At 42.9% G+C, this 19,803-nt stretch overlaps 1 protein-coding gene across 1 annotated transcript; it reads left to right on the plus strand.

Annotated features, from left to right (window-relative positions):
• The first annotated feature begins 668 nt into the window (after positions 1-668).
• LOC146668932 (NLR family CARD domain-containing protein 3-like) lies at positions 669-11,306 on the plus strand. The gene is made up of 7 exons (XM_085408175.1): positions 669-974; positions 1,072-1,386; positions 3,763-5,611; positions 5,802-5,975; positions 6,327-6,500; positions 6,996-7,042; positions 10,594-11,306. The coding sequence occupies exons 1-7, from the start codon at positions 701-703 to the stop codon at positions 11,139-11,141; spliced, it is 3,381 nt and encodes a 1,126-aa protein (XP_085264301.1). The 5' UTR covers positions 669-700; the 3' UTR covers positions 11,142-11,306.
• Positions 11,307-19,803: the final 8,497 nt, after the last annotated feature.

A 19,803-nucleotide genomic window follows, 5' to 3' on the forward strand; every position in this document is an offset into this window, starting at 1 on the left:
TCCACATCGACGTCAAAGCCAGCCGTGCCTTTAGGTAAGCCTTAATGCGGACACGGACACCACTCCGTTTACCCCTTTTCCTGTAGCGTCTCCTGTGCAAAGGAAGCGGAGATCATTCCTGAGAGGTGATCCGTCCGCAGCAGAGTGGTATCTCCTAAATTCCACCACGGGTCCGATCCATGGAAGTATGACCCCTAAGTATAGGGTGGCCGGAGACTTAGAAGAGTAAGCCGGTCATAAGTTAGCAATGCAGAGCCACCTGAATAGCATATTAGCAGAAAGGTAAGAAGCAGCAGAGAGCAGTGGAGACGGGCTGCCGAACACACTGGCGCCATCTTTTGATGGACAAACACTCACTGACAAATACAGACAATCACTGACAGTTAGTGGCAGTCACTGACACTGACACTCAGACAATTACAGACAATCACTGACAATTACAGACAATCACTGACAATCAGACATCTCATTCCATGTTTCCAGCCACAAAGTTCTAATGCTGTATTTGCATTATTTTCCAACGAGGCGCTCCATGAACTGATCTCAATTTAGACAAACAGAGAATCATAATAACCTGTTAATAAACTTTATTTGTATAAAGGGAACAGCTGATATTTTAAAGTCTGATTTCATGTTTGACAGGTAAACAGAGACCAATAAAGCAGTTGTACCACAAGAGCCTGCAGTACTATCTGACGTGATGACATCAGAGGACCTCTTAAACACTCTGGAAGATTTGGGAGATGAAGAGTTTGATAAATTCAAGTGGTTCCTGCAGCATGGTGATGTCCTTCGGGGGCGCCCTGCCATCAGAAAGAGCCGCCTGGAGACGTCAAAGCGACTGGAAACTGTGGACCTGATCATACAAACCTATGAACTCCAAGGAGCTTTGGAGGTGACCAAGGTGGTTTTAGAGAGAATTAACAGAAATGACCTGCTGCAGAGTTTTTCTGTCAGCAGCCCAACAACCGAAGGTCAGTCACAGGAAGAGACAAACACTGCTGTCTGAAAAGGTTCAACAAAGTGCAGGTTATATTCTTTTAATGCTCATAATGTCTGTTTGTCTATCAGTGCACATCAATGGTGGGAAGACTTCAAAGAAGAAAGGGGATGAAAATGATGGTGGGAAAACCGCAAAGAAGAAAGATGACGATAACAATGATGGGAAGACTTCGAAGAAAAAAGCAGATGATGAAGATGGTGGGAAGAGCCCAAAGAAGAAAGGGGACAATGACAGTGATGGGAAGACTTCAAAGGAAGAAGCGGATAATGAAGATGGTGGGAAGACTACGAAGAAGAAAGGAGATGACGGCAGTGTTGGGAAGGCTAAAAAGAAGAAAGGACTTTTCTCCTCTAAGACTCAGGCTCCTACTTCTGAGACTGATGGTAAAACTACTGTCAGGTTTGATAACGTGATGATTGGCTAATTAACAAATACTCAATATTTGTGATGTCGTTGCATTTCTAATCCAAATCTTTTACTGAATTTTAACTTTACAAAGGTTGGAGATAGGGATGGGCAGTAGAAACGATATAAATTTGGCCAACAGTAGAGATTTTGACTATAGTCAAAGGAGCTTGCAAAGAAAAGCGTCTGGACTTCTTTAAGTTGGTTGAAGATGTTTCACCTCTCATCCGAGAAGCTTCTTCAGTTCTAAGGTCAAATGGTGGAGAGTCCCAGATATAAACCTAGTGGGAGTTTCCCCCCACAGAGGGACAAAAGGACCCCCTGATGATCCTCTAATCGCCTGAGCCAAGGTGGGAAACTGGGTGTGGGTCCCAGACGCTTTTCTTTGCAAGCTCCTTTGACTACGATGACCTGGATGACTGAGAACCTTCACAGACATTTTGACTATACCGCTCTACTACGATAGCGCATGTTGATGGTGTCATCAAGCTGCCTGTTTTGGTCGAAAGCATTGCAGCGGCTGCAAACAATTCAATTCAATTCAATTTTATTTATATAGCGCCAAATCACAACAAAAGTCGCCTCAAGGCGCTTCATAGATACAGAGAAAGTAGCATAAACAGCATAAACTGGAAATTATGGCGGGCGACAGTAATAGCAAAGAGACGGAGCACTTTTGGAATATGGGGAAAGCCAAAAACTGCGCTTCCTCCACTTCCATACCATTGATTCATTAATGCTGAATTCTCTGCAGCTGCTCTATTCCCATGTTGTTGCAGTATATTAATGACTAACCTCGTATTGTGGATGGATTATCTCAGTTGTTCTCCTGACTGAGGTTTGGTCCGTTTACAGCATCCTGCCATGTGATTGCATTTGTCCCTAACCACCAGAAACCCTCATGTTAACTTTTATTGAGTGGAAAGAAGTTAGCGCTCATCCTCCAGCTTCACTGTGCTAATGCTATGCTAACGTAGCTGTTTTGCTAGCGATCACGTAGCACAACATTATATACCAGCTAGCCCAACTTCAGTAACCCTATAAACGTCACTGCTGTTTAGTTTTCTATCTTCATTTATGTTGGAAGTGATAGTAGAGCTGTACGTTTGAATTTGTTTTAGAAATCTCTCAGTCTGAACATGCTATATCATGTTTAGGTAACTAGCGAAACTAGCGAGCTAACTTCCTGCTAACTTCTAACTCTGTTAAATGTAATAAATTCTGTTTTCATGGATGCCTGGATGTTAAACTTAATTGTTACACCTGGTAAAGCAGCAACGCTGATCATTTTATTAAAGATGAAATAATTTAGACAGTTTTTAACTCTCAGTGACGCCACAGTGATCGTTTGACTTTGGGACCTGAACCTGACAGAGTTTAGGACCCAGATTACTCCGTGACACTCCTGACTACGGCAGCTGTAATGCTCCAACAATCCATCAAGCGATGCGGCTTCGTAGCTTAGCAAAGTCAGACTAAAACATTTTTGACAGATTTTTGAGCACCGTGTAGCACATAAAATCGGTTTGAGGTCAATAAGCACAACCAGAATTCATACATAAGGCGCTATGTCGATTTTTGAGAAAATTATAGGATTTTAAGTGCGCCTTATAGTGTGTAAAATACGTTATACAGAAGAAAAGAATATATCGCGATACATATTGTTACCGCACATGCTTCAAATTATACCATGATGTGGATTTTAGGTCATATCGCTCAGCCCTAGTTGGAGATTTCACTAGACTATTGTGTTTTAATCATTCTATATACTACCTAGCATACTTGCAGTTTACCTTGGACATAGCTTACTAGAGAAGATTTAAACTAAAGGTCAAAGTTCTAAACTGAAACTTTCACTTCAAAGCTTGGTAAACACAGCAGTAGTGTCTCTGTAGTTAGCTAAAACAATGAAGTTATTCACTCTTTTCTGCCATTTATGGGAGGATAACAACATGGGAAACTGAGCAAAGAAAACATGATTTGTAGTTATTCACCTCCCATATCAACCTAAGTGTATGAACACATTTTCTGCTGTTTGCCATAACCAAATCACTTAAATGACGTTATAAGAGTTTTTTCAAAATGTTATATAAAATTTTTTTTTCTCCATATTGGTAACAACTACTACCATCTGAAACCAAAAGAGTAGACTATTGTATACTTTCATTAGCACTAGTCTTTATATCACTGGTTTAAGGAATATTTTAAAATGTATAAAATTATAATAACTACAAACAGCTGAAACATCGTAATTTATGCCAGTAAACCTGATATGGGCTCGGGGCTGAATAATCCTCGATATCTTAATTATACACTTTACACTTTCGTTTTTTTATCCTTCATTTTTGACATAGATATGATGGTTCCAGTACCAGAGCCACATCCCATCACATTTTACCAGCAGATGCTTCAGTCAAATTTCCAGGATAAATTTTTGGGTGCAGAAGAAGAGTGGGCAAAAGACACACAGCATCTGGCTGATATCTACACAGAGCTGTACATCACAGCCAGGTGTGGCGCACATTTCCACACACAGCACGAGGTCCGAACGTTAGAAAAGGCATGGAAGCCAGCAGAAGCAGAGAAATCAATTCAACCCACAGACATGTTTGAGCATCCTTCTGGAGAATCCAAACCCATCAAAACAGTGATGACCAATGGAATCGCAGGAATTGGAAAAACTTTCCTTGTCCAGAAGTTTGTTTTGGACTGGGCTGAAAAAAGATCCAATCAAGATGTGCATCTGATTTTCCCCTTCACCTTCCGTCAGCTGAATCCTCTGAAGGGAGAAAAGTTCAGTTTGGCAGAGCTCATTCATGAATGCATCCCAGAAACTGTAGGCATCCCACAGGAGGCTCTTAATTACATCTTTACAGATGTTCAGTCATCAGGAATCACCAACTATGACAAGAGTAAATTCAAACTTCTGTTTGTGTTTGATGGGCTGGATGAGAGCCGCCTTCATCTCGACCTTCATTCTGAAGACATTCGCTCTGTCGATGTAACAAAGGCAACAGTAACAGATGTCCTGCTAAGAAAACTCATTAATGGAAAACTGTTATGCTCTGCTCGCATCTGGATAACCACACGGCCTGCTGAAGCCAATCAGATCCCCCAAGAGTTTATAAACAGCATCACAGAGGTCAGAGGGTTCACTGAGCCCCGGAAGGAGGAGTATTTCAGGAAGAGATTCAAAGATGAGGAACAGGCCAACAGGATTGTCTCCCACATCAAAACATCACGAAGTCTCCTAATCCTGTGTAACATCCCAGTCTTCTGCTGGATCACTGCAACAGTTCTGGAGGATGTGTTGAAAACCAGAGAGGGAGGAGAGCTGCCCAAGACTCTGACTGAGATGTACGCAGAGTTCCTGATGTTTCAGATTGATCGGACAAAAGAAAAGTATGGCCCAGAGAAGAGCATTCAATACATTAAGTCATTAGCAAAACTGGCCTTTGAGCAGCTGGAAAAGGGCAACCTGATCTTCTATGAGAAGGATCTGAGAGAGAGCAGCATTGACTTTGTCTCAGCATGTGGAGGAGTTTCCACAGAGATCTTTAAAGAGGAGCGAGGGAGGAAAGGGAAAGACAAGATGTTCAGCTTCGTCCATCTGAGTGTTCAGGATTTTCTGGCTGCTTTTTATGTGAAGATGTCTCTAATAAACAGCAACAAAAATGTGATGCCTTTACCACGAATGTCTCTGAAAAACCTTCGACTCCTTTTTAGCAAAACATCTTCGAAGAAGATCCACAGGATTTCCATTGACAGGGCCTTAAAGAGTCCAAATGGAAGCCTGGATTTGTTCCTTCGCTTCCTTCTGGGTCTTTCACTGCAGACCAACCAGGAGAAACTACAGAACTTGTTGATCAAGACGGACAGTAACCCACTGGCCAATCAGAAAACAGCCCAGTACATCAAGAAGAAGCTCAGTGAGAATCTGTCTCCAGAGAGAAGCATCAATCTGTTCCACTGTCTGAATGAGCTAAATGATTCTTCTCTAGTGGAGGAGATCCAACAGTCCCTGAGATCAGGAAGGCTCTCCACAGAAAAACTATCTCTTGCTCAGTGGTCAGCTCTGGTCTTCATCTTGCTGTCATCGGAAGAAGATTTGGGTGTGTTTGATCTGAAGAAATACTCAGTTTTTGCTTCAGAGGATGCTTTTCTGAGACTGCTACCAATAACGAAAGAAGCCAGCAAAGTTCTGTAGGTGGACAGATAATACGTAATACGTATGTAGGGGTTTTGTCAACCAATAACATTTTCAGTCTGTGTCATACTGATTTGTCTTACTGAATCATTTTAGTCGAGTAAACAAAAAATTGTATAGTTGTTGTTGTTGCTATTCTTGCTCCATGTGAAAGAGTATCACTTTGTTTCACTAACTCTCCTCCAGGCTGAGTGCATGCAATCTGTCAAAGAGAAGCTGTTCAGCTCTATCCTCAGCTCTTAGCTCTGAGCCATCCAGCATGCGAGAACTGGACCTGAGTAACAACGACCTGCACGATTCAGGAGTGAAGCTGTTGTCTATTGGGCTGGGGAGTCCAAGCTGTAGACTGGAGAAACTCAAGTAAGTCCAGATCATTCAACCCCCCACAATCACACGTGTAAGGACCGAAAGAACATTGCCTGTAAATTTCAATTAAACGTAAAGCATTACATTTTTTGTCTTATTTTTCTGTGTCAGCAAATGAATCTATATAAATTCCAGTGACGACATTATGCAGACAGTTAGAGCATCGTGGCTTTGTTCATTCTCCCCTCAAAGATAAGGCACATATAATCAGTTCAGTTTGTTTGCTTGTTAACAGTCTAGCATCCACAGTTTTCAAGTTATCATGTTTAAATTTCGTATGGTAGTAGATACCAATAACATCTCGAGCTGATTTCATTTTATATCTCTCTCTCTGTGCATACTCAGCCTGTCAGGCTGTATGATCTCAGGGAAGGGCTGTACTTCTCTAGCCACAGCTTTGAGAGCCAACCCCTACCATCTGAGTGAGCTGGACCTGAGCTACAACCATCCAGGAGACACCGCCACCAAGCTGCTTTCTGCTGGAGTGGAGCATCAACACTGGAAGCTTAAAATTCTCAGGCAAGAGATTAAAATGAGACTCACACAGTGTTTTTGTGTCACACTGGTGGGATTGGCTGGTTCACAGCTGCTAATAGCTACTGAAGGTTTAGTCTTTGGGAAGTCTTGGATTAAAGACAAATCCATGTTCAATTAGTCTGGTTATCAGACGATCTGAGACTTTATTCATTGTTTGTTAACATTTAATGTAACATCTGGGCGAGTGTGTCTTTGTTAAGTCTAAAAAGCGTCTTATACAAGGGCCCACCTGACTCGGAGTGAATGTCGTCATCAGACAATGAATGTGAGGCTGAGTGTGGACGTCAACTTTTTTGGACTACACAAAATCTTCAATGCAACACTAGAATGCACCACAAACAGAAACACACTTCAGAGTTATGACTGTCTGTGTGTGCAGCACAGATTACAGCTCATCTCAGTGGTGGATATGACTGAAGGTCGTGATTCATTAAAAAATCTTTCTGAAGTGTCATTCAGACTTTGTTTGTCATCCAGGCTGGAGCATGGTGGAGAGCAGAGGCTGAAACCTGGTTTGAAGAAATGTGAGTGTTTGTTCTCTTTGATTCATGAAGTCAGCATATGTTATAGCTTCAATCTGCAGGTTATTCTGAATTTGACTAAAGAGCCAGAACAATGAATCATTGTGATGTTTTTCTTCAGTCTTTTCATAAATCAGCAGACGTCGCATCAACTGATAATAATAATCAAATAATAATATTTATTTCTAAAGCACACTAAAAAACCAAGGGTATACCAAGGGGCTTGACAAAATAAGATAGGAAAAGGAGATGGGAGGGAAAAGAGAAAGAGAAAGGACCCGGCACATATTAAACATAAAACCATGACAATCATAATACATACAAGTATTTAACAAAGCATAACAGATAAAAATGTATCAACACACACACCAAATATTAGCTAGATGGAAAAGCAAGATTAAATAAATAAGTCTTTAACCGTGATTTAAACAATGGCATAGAGTCAGACGCCCGGATAGCAGCAGGAAGATTGTTCCATAGACTGAGGCAGCTACAGCAAACACACGGTCGCCCCGAGACTTCAGCCGAGAACACGGTTGCTCCAGAAGAAGTTGGGTAGCAGGAAATCTAAGTGCTCTGAAAGGAGCACTTAGATTTCCTGCTACCCGTCAAAAGGCGTGCCGCCGCATTCTGGACAGTCTGCAATCTAAGGAGAAGGGAGGAGGAAAGGCCAATGTAAAGAGAGTTGCAGTAGTCCAACCTGGAAGTCACGAATGCGTAAATACGTTTTTCCAGGTCATTGTGTGGAATATAGTGCTTAGCCTTAGAAATGAGGCACAGCTGATTAAAAGTAGACCTCACAACAGCAGACACTTGCTTGTCAAATTTAAACGAGCTATCCAGTAATATGCCCAAATTACTGGCATAATCAGAAGGGGAGCTAGCAAAAGGCATCAGAGCAGCACACAATTGGTCGCGGGGGATTTTACTATCGAACACCACGATCTCCGTTTTCTTTTCGTTCAGGACAAGAGAATTACTCTTGAACCAACCTTTAACCTCACGCATGCATTCAGGAAAATAGTGAAAAGACATAGCAAGATCGTCAGTAATCTCAAAATAAATCTGTATATCATCAGCATAGCAATGAAAGGCAATATTATACTTCTCAAAAATTGCTCCAAGGGGGAGCAGATATAATGAGAAGAGAACAGGGCCTCTCTTCTCATTATATACACCACAGCGTAAAGGTACTGAGGAAGATGAGAAGTTGCCCAAATTAACCGAAAAAGACCTGTCAGCGAGATAAAATTTAAACCAGTTAAGGGCAGTGCCTCTTTTACCCACAGTATGCTCAAGTCTTAATAGAAGAATGTTATGATCGACCATATCAAAAGCAGAGGGAAGGTCCAATAAAACCAGGACCACAGAGCGTCCAGAGTCAGTGCTTACAAGAAGGTCATTGAGAACTCTAAGCAAGGCCGTTTCAGTGCTGTGCCGCGGCTTAAAGGCAGACTGAAATTTCTCTGCAATGTTGTTCGTGTCTAAATATGCCTGAAGCTAAGAAAGAACTAGTCGCTCCAGGATCTTGGACAGAAACGGAAGCTTAGAGATCGGTCTATACTTCAAGAGATCATAACAATCAAGATTCTTTTTTTTTCAGAATAGGCTGGACTACAGCATGCTTAAAGGCCAGTGGGACAGATCCAGAGAGTAGAGAAAAATTCATTAAGAATAAAATGCTCAGTCCAATTACATCATAGCAGCCCTTAACAATGCGTGATGGGAGAATATCAAAGACAGCATTGGTGTTTTTCAGTTGATCGACCAGCTGCTTCAGAGTCGAAAGTAACACGGGCACGGCATACGGGGGTTGTGACCATAAGCCAGAAGGACTTTGGAAAGAAAAGATGCCTTAGCCATTTTAGCAGTTTGAAACTGTGAGCGGCTAGTCTGTAACATATCATAAGAGACCTGAAGTTTATCTTTTTTCCACTTTCTCTCATCACGGCGACAAACATGTCGTAAGGCATGCGTAGTATCGTTAAGCCAGCAATGAGAGTAGGTTCTAGGGCGCTTCATTTTAGTGGGAGCAACAGAATCAGGAATAGAAAAACAAAGAGATAACGGGATATTAGCACAACCATCAACCGAACAGAGAGAACAGTCGTCAGGTACAGCCAAATCAGGGGTAGATGAAAATAATGATAACAAAATATCAGCATAACCATCAGATGAGCGAACTGAGCAGCAGTCAGGTATCATGAATGCCAAAACTAAAAAAAGACACAGCAAACTTTAACACAGCTTCAGAGCTGAGTACACGTAGCAGACGAGAAGTAGCTACAGACTGCGGTCCAACGGCAGATAAGCCAATATCAAAAATAATTGGGAAATGATCTGAAATCCCATTTATATCCTTAATGCAGATATCCAGGCCATACGTAAAGACCAAGTCCAAAATATGGCCTTTAACGTGGGTTGGTTCATTTACCCACTGAAGGAGGTTAAAAGAGTCCATAAAAGCCAGAAAGTCTTAAGCAAGCAGGCCATCCTTACAACAGATGTGTATGTTCACCAAGAATAAGAACAGAGTCATATTTAAAAAGAACGGAACCCAAGAGATGAAACACTCGTCATATTTGGGTGGTCGGTAGACCAACACACACAGAGTGCTCGTGGAAGCAGTCATCTCCAATAACTGAGCTTCAAAGCTAGCAAAGTTAGGTGAGGAAGGTTACCGAACATTATATACGTCATATATAAAAACCGAGGCTAAACCACCTCCCCTACCAGAAAGCGTCGGTGAACTAAAATAGGCACAGTCCAAAGGAAGAAGTTCAGAGAAAGGGATGAGCTCACCAGGGCGAATCCAGGTTTCCATAAGGAATAAAACATCAAGGCTGTTAGTAGAGAAAAGGCATTTAAAACAAAGGTCTTTTATCAGCGACCTGACATTAAGCAATGCAATCCGTGGCCAGGGTAGTAAGTCACCTCTAGAAGCACGATGTGCTTAGATTGCTTCAACAAATCCCCGTTGGCGCAACGTTATCCAAATCCGAGCAGGAAAGCGTGTTGCAGAACGGGCAGAGGAGGCTTGATGATCAACTGGGTAAATCCAGCAATGATTAAGCAACTTAGCGTCAGAGCAGTCCAGGGAGAAAATGATGGCGTGTCCAGGTGAGCATGTACATGGTCCGTAATTCTGGCTCTGAGAAAGGCCCTGAGACGGACGCGACGGCCACTCCTTCTTCCCCGCTTCCTGTAGCGCTTCTTGTGGAGATTAGGGAGGAGAAGCTGAAGGACGAATCCAGTTGTGGTAGATTAGCGCTGCCCACACTCCAGCAGGGGTTGGCTCAAAACAAATGGAAAGAACGAAGATTTAAAAGTGTTTGCCTGTCATATGTAATCAGTGCACAACCACTAGATGAACATACGACTAGAAAAAAAATAATAAAAAACACAGTGCCGAGGTCAATAAGTGAAGGTAAAGGGAAAAGGGAGGGTAAAAAGTGGCGAGACAGACACATGGCAAGTCAAGCACACCGGCGCCATCTTAACTCAGCATGCAAATATGACAAATCGCTGCTGCTGTTTCTTCTCCGCTCTCTCAGATTTCTGCGAACTCACACTGGACACAAGCACAGCCAACAGAAACCTCAAGCTGTCCGACAACAACAGGAAAGTGACGGCACTGTCGACGCAGGAGCCTTACGCCCAGCACGCAGAGAGGTTTGACTTCTGCCTTCAACTGCTGTGCAAGCACGGTGTGACTGGTCGCTGTTACTGGGAGGTGGAGTGGAAAGGAGTGGTGGATATCGCAGTCAGTTACAGAGGAATCAGAAGGAGAGGAGACAGTATCGACTGCAAGTTTGGATGCAACGGTCAGTCGTGGAGTCTGATGTGCTCTGATGTTGATCACTACTCTGTGTGGCACAACAACACAGGGAAAGACATCTCCTCCTCCTCCTTCTCCTCTGTCTCTAACAGAGCAGGAGTGTATGTGGACTGGCCTGCGGGCACGCTGTCCTTCTACAGAATCTGCTCTGGCTCAAGGACCCTCCTCCACACCTTCCACACCACATTCACTGAACCCCTTTATCCTGGGTTTGGGTTCTGCACATTGTCGTTCGGTTCTTCTGTGTTTCTGAGTTCTCCGTAGAAACGAGAGTCTGGGCTTATGTCGAAAAGCGACTTGATGTTTGACTCACTGTGACGTGAAGTCAGCGCCTTTATGCTCCGGGTGGCTGAATATGTAGGCGTGTTCTTGTTATCGTACTTTCTCACTGACGTGTCTTTGAACTTGTGTGTGTTTTGCTATGTTTCTATGTTTTTGTAAATCAGGCCGCTGAAACGAGCCCACTGGGTTCATAAATAACTTAAATCTTCTGGACACAGCTGGTCGTTGTGCTCACGAGCAACACCACCGACCTAACCCCTAACCCCTAACCCTAACCCAAAATTATTGTCTGAAGGCAAAGAAAGATGCCCAACGGATTTACTTTGCCAAATGGACCATCCCAGCCTTGCTGAATTGGTCTATTTGATTGATCTTTGTTTTTATTGTTTATTTTATTTTCACTTGCTCCACACGGGACAGACGTGACTGGGGAAAGAAAGAGGGAAAGAAAAACAGCGGGGAAGAGGGACGGGGATAAAGGGCAAAAACCAAAAACGAGGTGGGGGGACAAGAAATACATATATGTCTTCGGAACCATGGTAACAGGGCACAGAATTGTTTCATATTCGGTAGAAGCTGCGGCAACTAAATTGTTGCCCTGAGGTTGAGCATGCAAAACCTCCAACCTCTAACCCTAACCCAGCTGACGGGACGCAACCTCTCACTGAGCAGCTTCTGTGTCATGTGAACACTGGAAATGTCCCGACAGGCTGTGTGTCAGTGAGCAGTGGACCCGAATGCAGGACTGGGAATCAGTTTTATTTCTGAACTTACAGGAACCAGGAATCAGACAGGAAACATCTGGGAACGCAGCTGAACAGAGACTCAGGATACGGAATAGAAATCAAAACCAAGAGCAGACTCAATACATCTCAGAATAATGAACGTGCTGTAAACACAGCGTCCCAGACTCAGGACCCTGCCGGGGAATGTTTTCAGTCCATCCTGATGAAACTCTGCAGGGGTGCAGGCCGGGCTCATTGTAGCGATCAACACGAGCTCTTCAAGGTCAGCTTTGTGACTCCTTGGTGTGGTCTCCTGTTTGAGTGTGGCCTGTGCTTTCCACACACACAGTGGAAATGCTACACCCATGTACTTTACTGCTGGGTAACTGTTACTACATGATAATAATTATAGATTTTGTACAGCACGAGTAACTGTCATTTCCTATAAATGTACTTTTCTTGTCTTTAGCTGTATTAGTTCAGTGTTACGCTTTAATTCCTGTTAACTGAAATGTTTTATTCAGACTTTGTTTAAGTTTACGGTGTGCTTATTATAAACATGCGTAGTCACCCATCATGGAGCTAGAAAATCAATAACTGGAATACAAACGACCGAAAACTGACCCAGGACCTGCCACTAATGGTCCACTAACATCTGGTGAGACCAGTAGCAGTTTTAGATACGGGCGGTTGCCCGGGGCGGCGTCGTGGTGGGGGGGGGGGGCATCACGGGCATCGGCAAAAAAAATATAAAAAATTGCTCGTACAAAAAATTGCTCGTACAAAATAAAACAACATAAAAACAAAACAACAAACACGAAAACACCAGACATCATGATACAGAGCCCTTTATTGTCATCTCCGCTACAGACAGTCCAGCATATAGAGAGACGAGACAACGAGGCTCCAGCTACAGCGGTGCAAGTAAATAAACTATGTATATAAGAGGAGTAAGAAAATAAATATACACTTTAGGACTCGGGGTAAAGGATCAATAACAATTTAAAGTTTACATTTTGATGATTTCAAGTCTCACACACAACCCGTGGAAAGGGGAGGGGCCTGCTGCTTCCAGATAGAGCACATTTCATTCATAATGTTGTAAATCCAATGCCAGAGGGAGTGTTCGCCCAGGGCACCAAACAGGCTAGGACCGCCACTGGGTGAGACAGCTGAGGACTTGATGGGGTTCATGCTGTGAAACCTATTCATCTGCACTGCACCTGCTCGCACACTAGAGGGCGCACAGTGTCCTGTGTGATGGACGCGGGCATGCAGCCCTGCAGCTGTTACCTCACACCTTCAAGCACTCACTGTTAATACAGAATAAAAACACGTTTTAAATCTCTAAGTCTGATTGTGATCATATGAAAGACTCCCCACAGCCTCCTCTTTGTGTGCTGAGGAGGTGAAAGGAGAACTCTGAGCAGGAAAGAAGAAATCTGTCTTTTTTTGCCCGAGGCCGATGCAGAGATCCTCGATGATGACGGTGACGTGTTGCATTCAGGGTACCTCGTACATAAAGCCTGAAACAGTTATTCTGTACGTTTTGTTTATATTTTTATTATTTCTTCAGCAGTTCTTATTAAGCAAGCGATAATCATTTATATGGGGCTTTTGCTTAAAGGAGTCACAAGCTGCCTACAGACCATAACAGCCTGTCTTATTTTATCCCGTTATTTTATTTTGAAATTTTCCTGTGTATCGTCAGTGCCTCCTGTCTTTGCTGCGTTTGTTCAGCTGCTGATATCATGAGCTGTATGGGACTGTGTGGTCGGGGTCATTTCATTTTATCTTCAAAAATCTACAATGTCTTATTGATAAGTGCTTCTGTTTTTATTGGATTATTGTATTCATAATGGAAAGTTAGCTTAAAGCTTAGAGCCAGAGAAGCTGATCCAAGGAGCTCGGCAAGAAAAGCGTCTCGACTTCTTTAACTTTCTTGAAGATGTTTCATCCGAGAAGCTTCTCCAGTTCTGAGACCAAATGGTGGAGAGCCCTAGTGGGAGCGTCAATGACCCACTATTGACCATGTGACTGTGAAAAAGGCTGTGGACCCTGCCCTCTGATCAGTGATGGTTGTTCACAGTGGACGTAGACGACCTATTTTATTTTTACAGTGAGTGGGGGTGATGCCAGAACAACATACCAAATCCAAGATATGTCCTTTAGAATGAGTGGAAAACCCAAAACGTTCCAGGCAGGATTTTGTCATTGTCCATATGAATATTGGAGTCACAAACAATTATCAGATTTGGAGAAAGTTCAGAGAAGTGAGTGAGAAGAGCAGCAAAGTCATTTTAAAACTCCTCATTTGGCTCAGGTAGCCGATAAACAGTACATATGATGGTGGGGGTAGATCCAGGGAGCTGTAATGCAATGTATTCAAATGAATGGGAGGGAGGGGCAGAGACAGGGAGAACTTTCCTTCCGGTGAATTATTCAATACATTGTTATTGTTAACCCTTTAAATCCCTGTAGAACCGGAACCGTGTAAGCTAGCACAATAATTTGTTTTGCATATGAAACCGGAGGAGTTGTACTTACATCTGATGCCATCAGCTTGTCCTCGGTCACGGTTTCCTTCCACATAAAGCTTTGCAAAAACTGCATAAAAAGCTCTTGCAGGAACAAAAACATAATATTCCAGAAACAGGCTTTGCCGATCCGATCAGCTGTTCGTAACACTTCCCACAATGAAAACGACGTCAACGCGAACTATCGCATGTCCGCCATTTCCTGTCCGAAACCGGAAGTGACGTCATTTTCGCGGAAAATGTAGTTTTTTACTTGTAGGCCTTAAAAGCCTATAGTGGTGTTTTTATAAGTCATGTTTGACTCTATACTTTTCTGAATAGTTTCTGGGATGCTTAGAACTCAGATTGCACTGCTGGAAATATTTTATTTTGATGCACCTGCTGTTTTCTTTGCAAATTTGCATCATAGGATTGTTTTTTGTTTTTCCTGCAGTATATAAAAATTGCTGTATCTCCAAAATAAAACTATGAAGACACTCAAAATAAATTTCCTGTGGTGGGAAACTATTTTTTGGAACTTTTTTGTATTTAAAGTTTTGAGGGATAAACCTCTTAAATTTCTCCAAGTAGAAATATATGTAAAAAAACAAAAACGATTTTCAATTTTTTTGTAGTTTATTGCACTTTTTTGTAATTAATGTAATTACTATGCACTTAATGCAGACATATTATTAAAATATGGGCTATAACAGTTGTATTGATGTATAGCAACTTGAAATGCTCCCAAAAATGGCTCCACAGCATGTTAATAAAATAATATAAGCTCTGGCGGACTTGGTTCTATGGTAGGTCTTATAGGGTTAAATAAGTATCGTCAAATAATCGAGATCTCAATTTCAGTGAAAATAATCGTGATTATCATTTTTGCCATAATTGAGCAGCCCTACTTCATGTTCAACCATGTTTCTGGTGGGTGGTGACGTTTGTACTGATCTTTGAGGGGTGGAGTCAGCAGACTGAAGCCACGCCCACCACCTGCACTGGAATCAAACACCATTGTTTTTAGGAGGTGAAATTGCTGACTGAAGTTTGCCATCAGAGCTCTTCTGTGCATCTTTTAACACTTTGGGAGGCGAGCAGCTTTTCCTTTTTTCCTCAAACAGTTACTGCAATGTGAAAGTTGGTCCTACAGTTTAAAAACCAATGAAAGATGGTTCTGTTTATAAAGCTGTCACTGGGTAGCTATGCTGGATAGAAAACTAGATTTTTTTTTTTTTATTGGAGGAAAATACACACATCCTTGTTTGAACCTACAGCGGTTCAATGAACTCGGGGCTGTTGTCATTAAATTGTTAGGATCTGAATGTGACAGATTTAAAGGGAAAACGGCAAGAACACAGAGGACGAGCGGAGGCGCTTCCAGCTGCTGAGCACCAATAACCAGGCACAGTGAGTTTGATGAGTTTGACTCTGCAGGCTGTCTGAAGGTCACACTGAGCCCACGTCACGTAAACTGTACGTACAGAAATACAGTTTAAATGGAGCACAGTAAACCTGCAGCAGCTCGACAGGAAACAGCTCAACTTTTAGCGACGTGTGTATAAAATGAACTTCACACACAGTTCGATGTCACGTTTATTTCTGACTTTGCTTTTGTGACAGTTCAGTCTGGTCAGCTCCAGTCTCAGCTGTCTCAAGCTTCCCTCCTCTCGTCTCCCGTCTCGCTAAAAAAGGGGGAAAGACTGTCATCAGGCCAAACGCCACCAGCTGTGTTCTCACCTGCCGCCCCAGCACCACCCCGTTGAGCTCACTGTGCCGCTCCTCCCCTGCAGCCGAGTCATGGACCACACCTCCGGCACAGTGTGGAAAAACTGCACAAAAATAAAATGTGTCTGGTGTCTATTTCAAAGCTCCCTGCCCATTCCTCCTCCTCCTGACCACCGTCTGCTTCTGAGTCCAGTAGTTCCTGACACCTGTGACCAAACCTTTGTGCCTGCATCAACCTCCGTCTTTGTGGACTTTAAAGAGAGAGGCTGGAGGTTGTGAGATACAGGTGGAGTGTTTGATGCACTGTGAGAATGTGACACACACACACACACACTTACACTTAAAAATAAAGGACAGAGGAATGTTAGCGGTGATAATCAGACGGCAGAGATAAACTCGGCCTCCTCAGTCCTGGGAAACAGTGCTTGAGTGCCGGGGTAGCCTCAGTGTCTGTCTGTCAGTGCTTTACTGGTGGTCTGCTTCATGCTGGGGAATCTGAGGTCAGGACAACAACATCCGGCTTTATCTCGTCCTCGGCCCCTCGCTTCATAAATGTCATAAACATGCTCTTTTAGCTCCTCCCCCTTTGAAACTACCTTCCACTTTGGCCAAATGTCTTCTGACTGGCTGACCACAAAAACAGGCCTGTCCAGCAAGTGGGTGGGGCTTCAGTATGTGAGATGACTATACAAAGACCCTCCCTCTGCATGACCTCATACAGATCAAAGGGTACAAAATAGTGCCTGAACCCGAGCATTCAGAGCAGCTGGATAATATCAATAATTAAAAAAATTAATATACCATCATTTTGTTGCATATGAATATTTATTTTTTTATTATTGATATTGAAAACTGAAAGTTGTGCTTGGGTTCTTGGTTTCACTGCAGTGTGTGACAATCCGTGCTGGCCAAGTTACTTTGAAAAAGTAATTAATTATAGTTACTAGTTACTTCTGTAAAAAAGTAACTGAGTTAGTAACTGAGTTACAAGATTCTAAAAGTAATTAATTACTTGAAAAGTAACTATTGTGTTACTTTAAAAAACACGTTTAACCCTCTGAGGTCCAGGGTGTAATCGGCCATTTTTAACCACTTCTGATGTTTCCTCCACGTTTCACCTTTAAAACTGTTTCCTTTGCCTTGTTTGGTCTCATCAGCACAGCCTCACGTGTCTGAATCTACAGTCGTGTTTTCATTTTGACTACTGTAGTAACACAACTGATCTAAAATCAGACAAAAAACATCAAATTCGAGTAGAAAAGTTTTTTTACTGTAACAACCACAAACATGTTCATTGAATCATATTTCATAACTTTAAATTATAAACGGCCAATTTTAAAATCATATGCACAAGTTTTCAAACAAAGTTATTTGCAGCCATTTACCTTTGACCCTTTTTTAAAATAACCATTTCAAACTATTTACAGAACAATCAGCTGTTCTTCAATAAGGTGCCACAAATTATTTGTGCCACTGCAAATATTTCTGTCCACTATAAAGGAAACATCACAGCCTGATGCCTGCAGGTCTGACAGCAGCAGGTGTGTCACTCCTGTTTCTACCTGGAGACAGCAGTCGCCTCATTGTTCTGACACACAACACAAAACTATGCACAACACTACACACTAAACACACAAGACAACACATTAACTACACACTCCAAACACGCTAAACGTCACAAATCTCTCACATCTCAAAACTCGCTCTCTCTCTCGCCGTCACTCCTAAATCTTCCCCCTCTTCGTAAACGTCATGTTGCTATATCACTTTTGATTGGTCGACATGGTGCATTTTTCCACCAACACGAACGGGCTGTTTTTTGTTTTGTTTTTTATTTTTAGCTCATAAGCAGAGAGTGCTCGCTGCGCTGTCCTTAGACAGTAAACGTGACCAAACTATTGAGGAAAAACGCAAGTATATATTGCTTGATTGATTGATTGAAAATACTTTATTCATCTCGAGGGAAATTAGGTTAAGGCTGCCAGCCGTGCCAGCGCCGTCTTACCTGTCCGACCATACATACATTACACAAACATCGCATGGGGCTGACAGGTCAGAGAGGCATAACAATGGAAAATGCACAACACGAGGAAAGACGAGGAGAAAAAAGACCCCCCCGGACTGAGCTCCAACGGGGAGATCAGTTTGACAACAGAAAAAACACCTCAGCACAGGAATCATCACATTTCACAACATGGAAGACATGAGCTTTGAAGGCGTTTGGAGGGGGTGTGTGTCTGTGTCAGTATACATGCATGTGTGTGTGTGTGTATGTGTGTGTGTGTGTGTGTGTGAGTGTGTGTGTGTGTGTGTGTGTGTGTGTGTGTGTGTGTGAGTGTGTGTGTGTGTGTGTGTGTGTGAGTGTGTGTGTGTGTGTGTGTGTCAGTATACATGCATGTGTCTGTATGTGTATGTGTGTGTGTGTGTGTGTGTGTGTGTGTGTGTGTGTGTGTGTGTGTGTGTGTGAGTGTGTGTGTGTGTCAGTATACATGCATGTGTCTGTATGTGTGTGTGTGTGTGTGTGTGTGAGTGTGTGTGTGTGAGTGTGTGTGTGTGTGTGTGTGTGTGTGAGTGTGTGTGTGTGTGTGTGTGTGTGTGTGTGTGAGTGTGTGTGTGTGTCTGTGTGTGTGTGTGTGTGTGTGCCATGTTCAACCGAGAGAGAGTGTCCCTTCACCCGGTTAAGCAAAAGTCAACACTCTTCGATCAGCGTGGGCGGCCTTGAAGGAGGGACAAAGACAACAATCCTGTTATCATGGAAGAATTTGTTGCCAGCTTCGACCTCGGCAGCCTTCAGCTGGTGCCAGTGGGATGGCCACATGAGTGAAGATGGTGAACGTTTGGGTTTAGTGCCAACAACTGCATCCAATTTTTACAGTTGGTCTAATGTCCGTCACAGGTCACCAGGTCTCTCAATTCCCGTTCTTCTCCAACATGTTATCCATATTGCTTTCAAAACATCGTCCATCATGCCGGCCAGCCTTATGGGATTTTGAACAGCTGTAGCTGCGTCCTGTGCTTCAATAAGCCGGCTCCAATCAGCCAGAACTCCGTTATCGTGGTTCTGAATTGGTAGATGTCGTTCAATGTCCTCCATCGAGAGTGTCGCCAGATTAGCATGACTCTGTTTTACATGGCCTATCAACACAATTTAAAAACTGGTATATGTCACCTTGTTGCTTTGTCTGTAAGTGGTCATGTGATTGTCTTACCACGACTCCTTTACTCTTGCTCAGTCAAACAGCAGCACTCATGCCATTGTTTTGCCCCCTGAGCTCCAGGTGTTGTGCTAGACACTGATCATCGGGCAGAAAGTGATCGCCGTCCGCGGGAGCGCGCAGCTGCTTAAAGCTGTAGCGCCCAGATTACTCCGTGCAACTGATATAAGGTGCGATAAGCTGAAGACAGCTTCAACCGTCTGTTGAAAAACAGTAACGCGACCGCACCGCATTATCTTGTTAGTAACGGTGACGGCGTTGCAACGATAGGAATAGTAATTAGTTAGATTACTCGTTACTGAAAAAACTAACGCCGTTATTCCCATCACTGGTGACCATCAACAGTTGTTAGCAGTTAGCTGTTAGTCGTAGTCGAGTGGCCGTTTATTTTACTTGAGTCTTTGAGTCTCTTCCTTCCTAATTATGTCCCTACATCTGCTTCAGGGCTGTCAAACCTCAG

The sequence above is a fragment of the Rhamphochromis longiceps genome, linkage group LG6 (assembly GCF_057381845.1).
Source record: "Rhamphochromis longiceps isolate RC_006_pf linkage group LG6, R_longiceps_female_GT1.1, whole genome shotgun sequence".
Lineage (NCBI taxonomy): Eukaryota > Metazoa > Chordata > Actinopteri > Cichliformes > Cichlidae > Rhamphochromis > Rhamphochromis longiceps.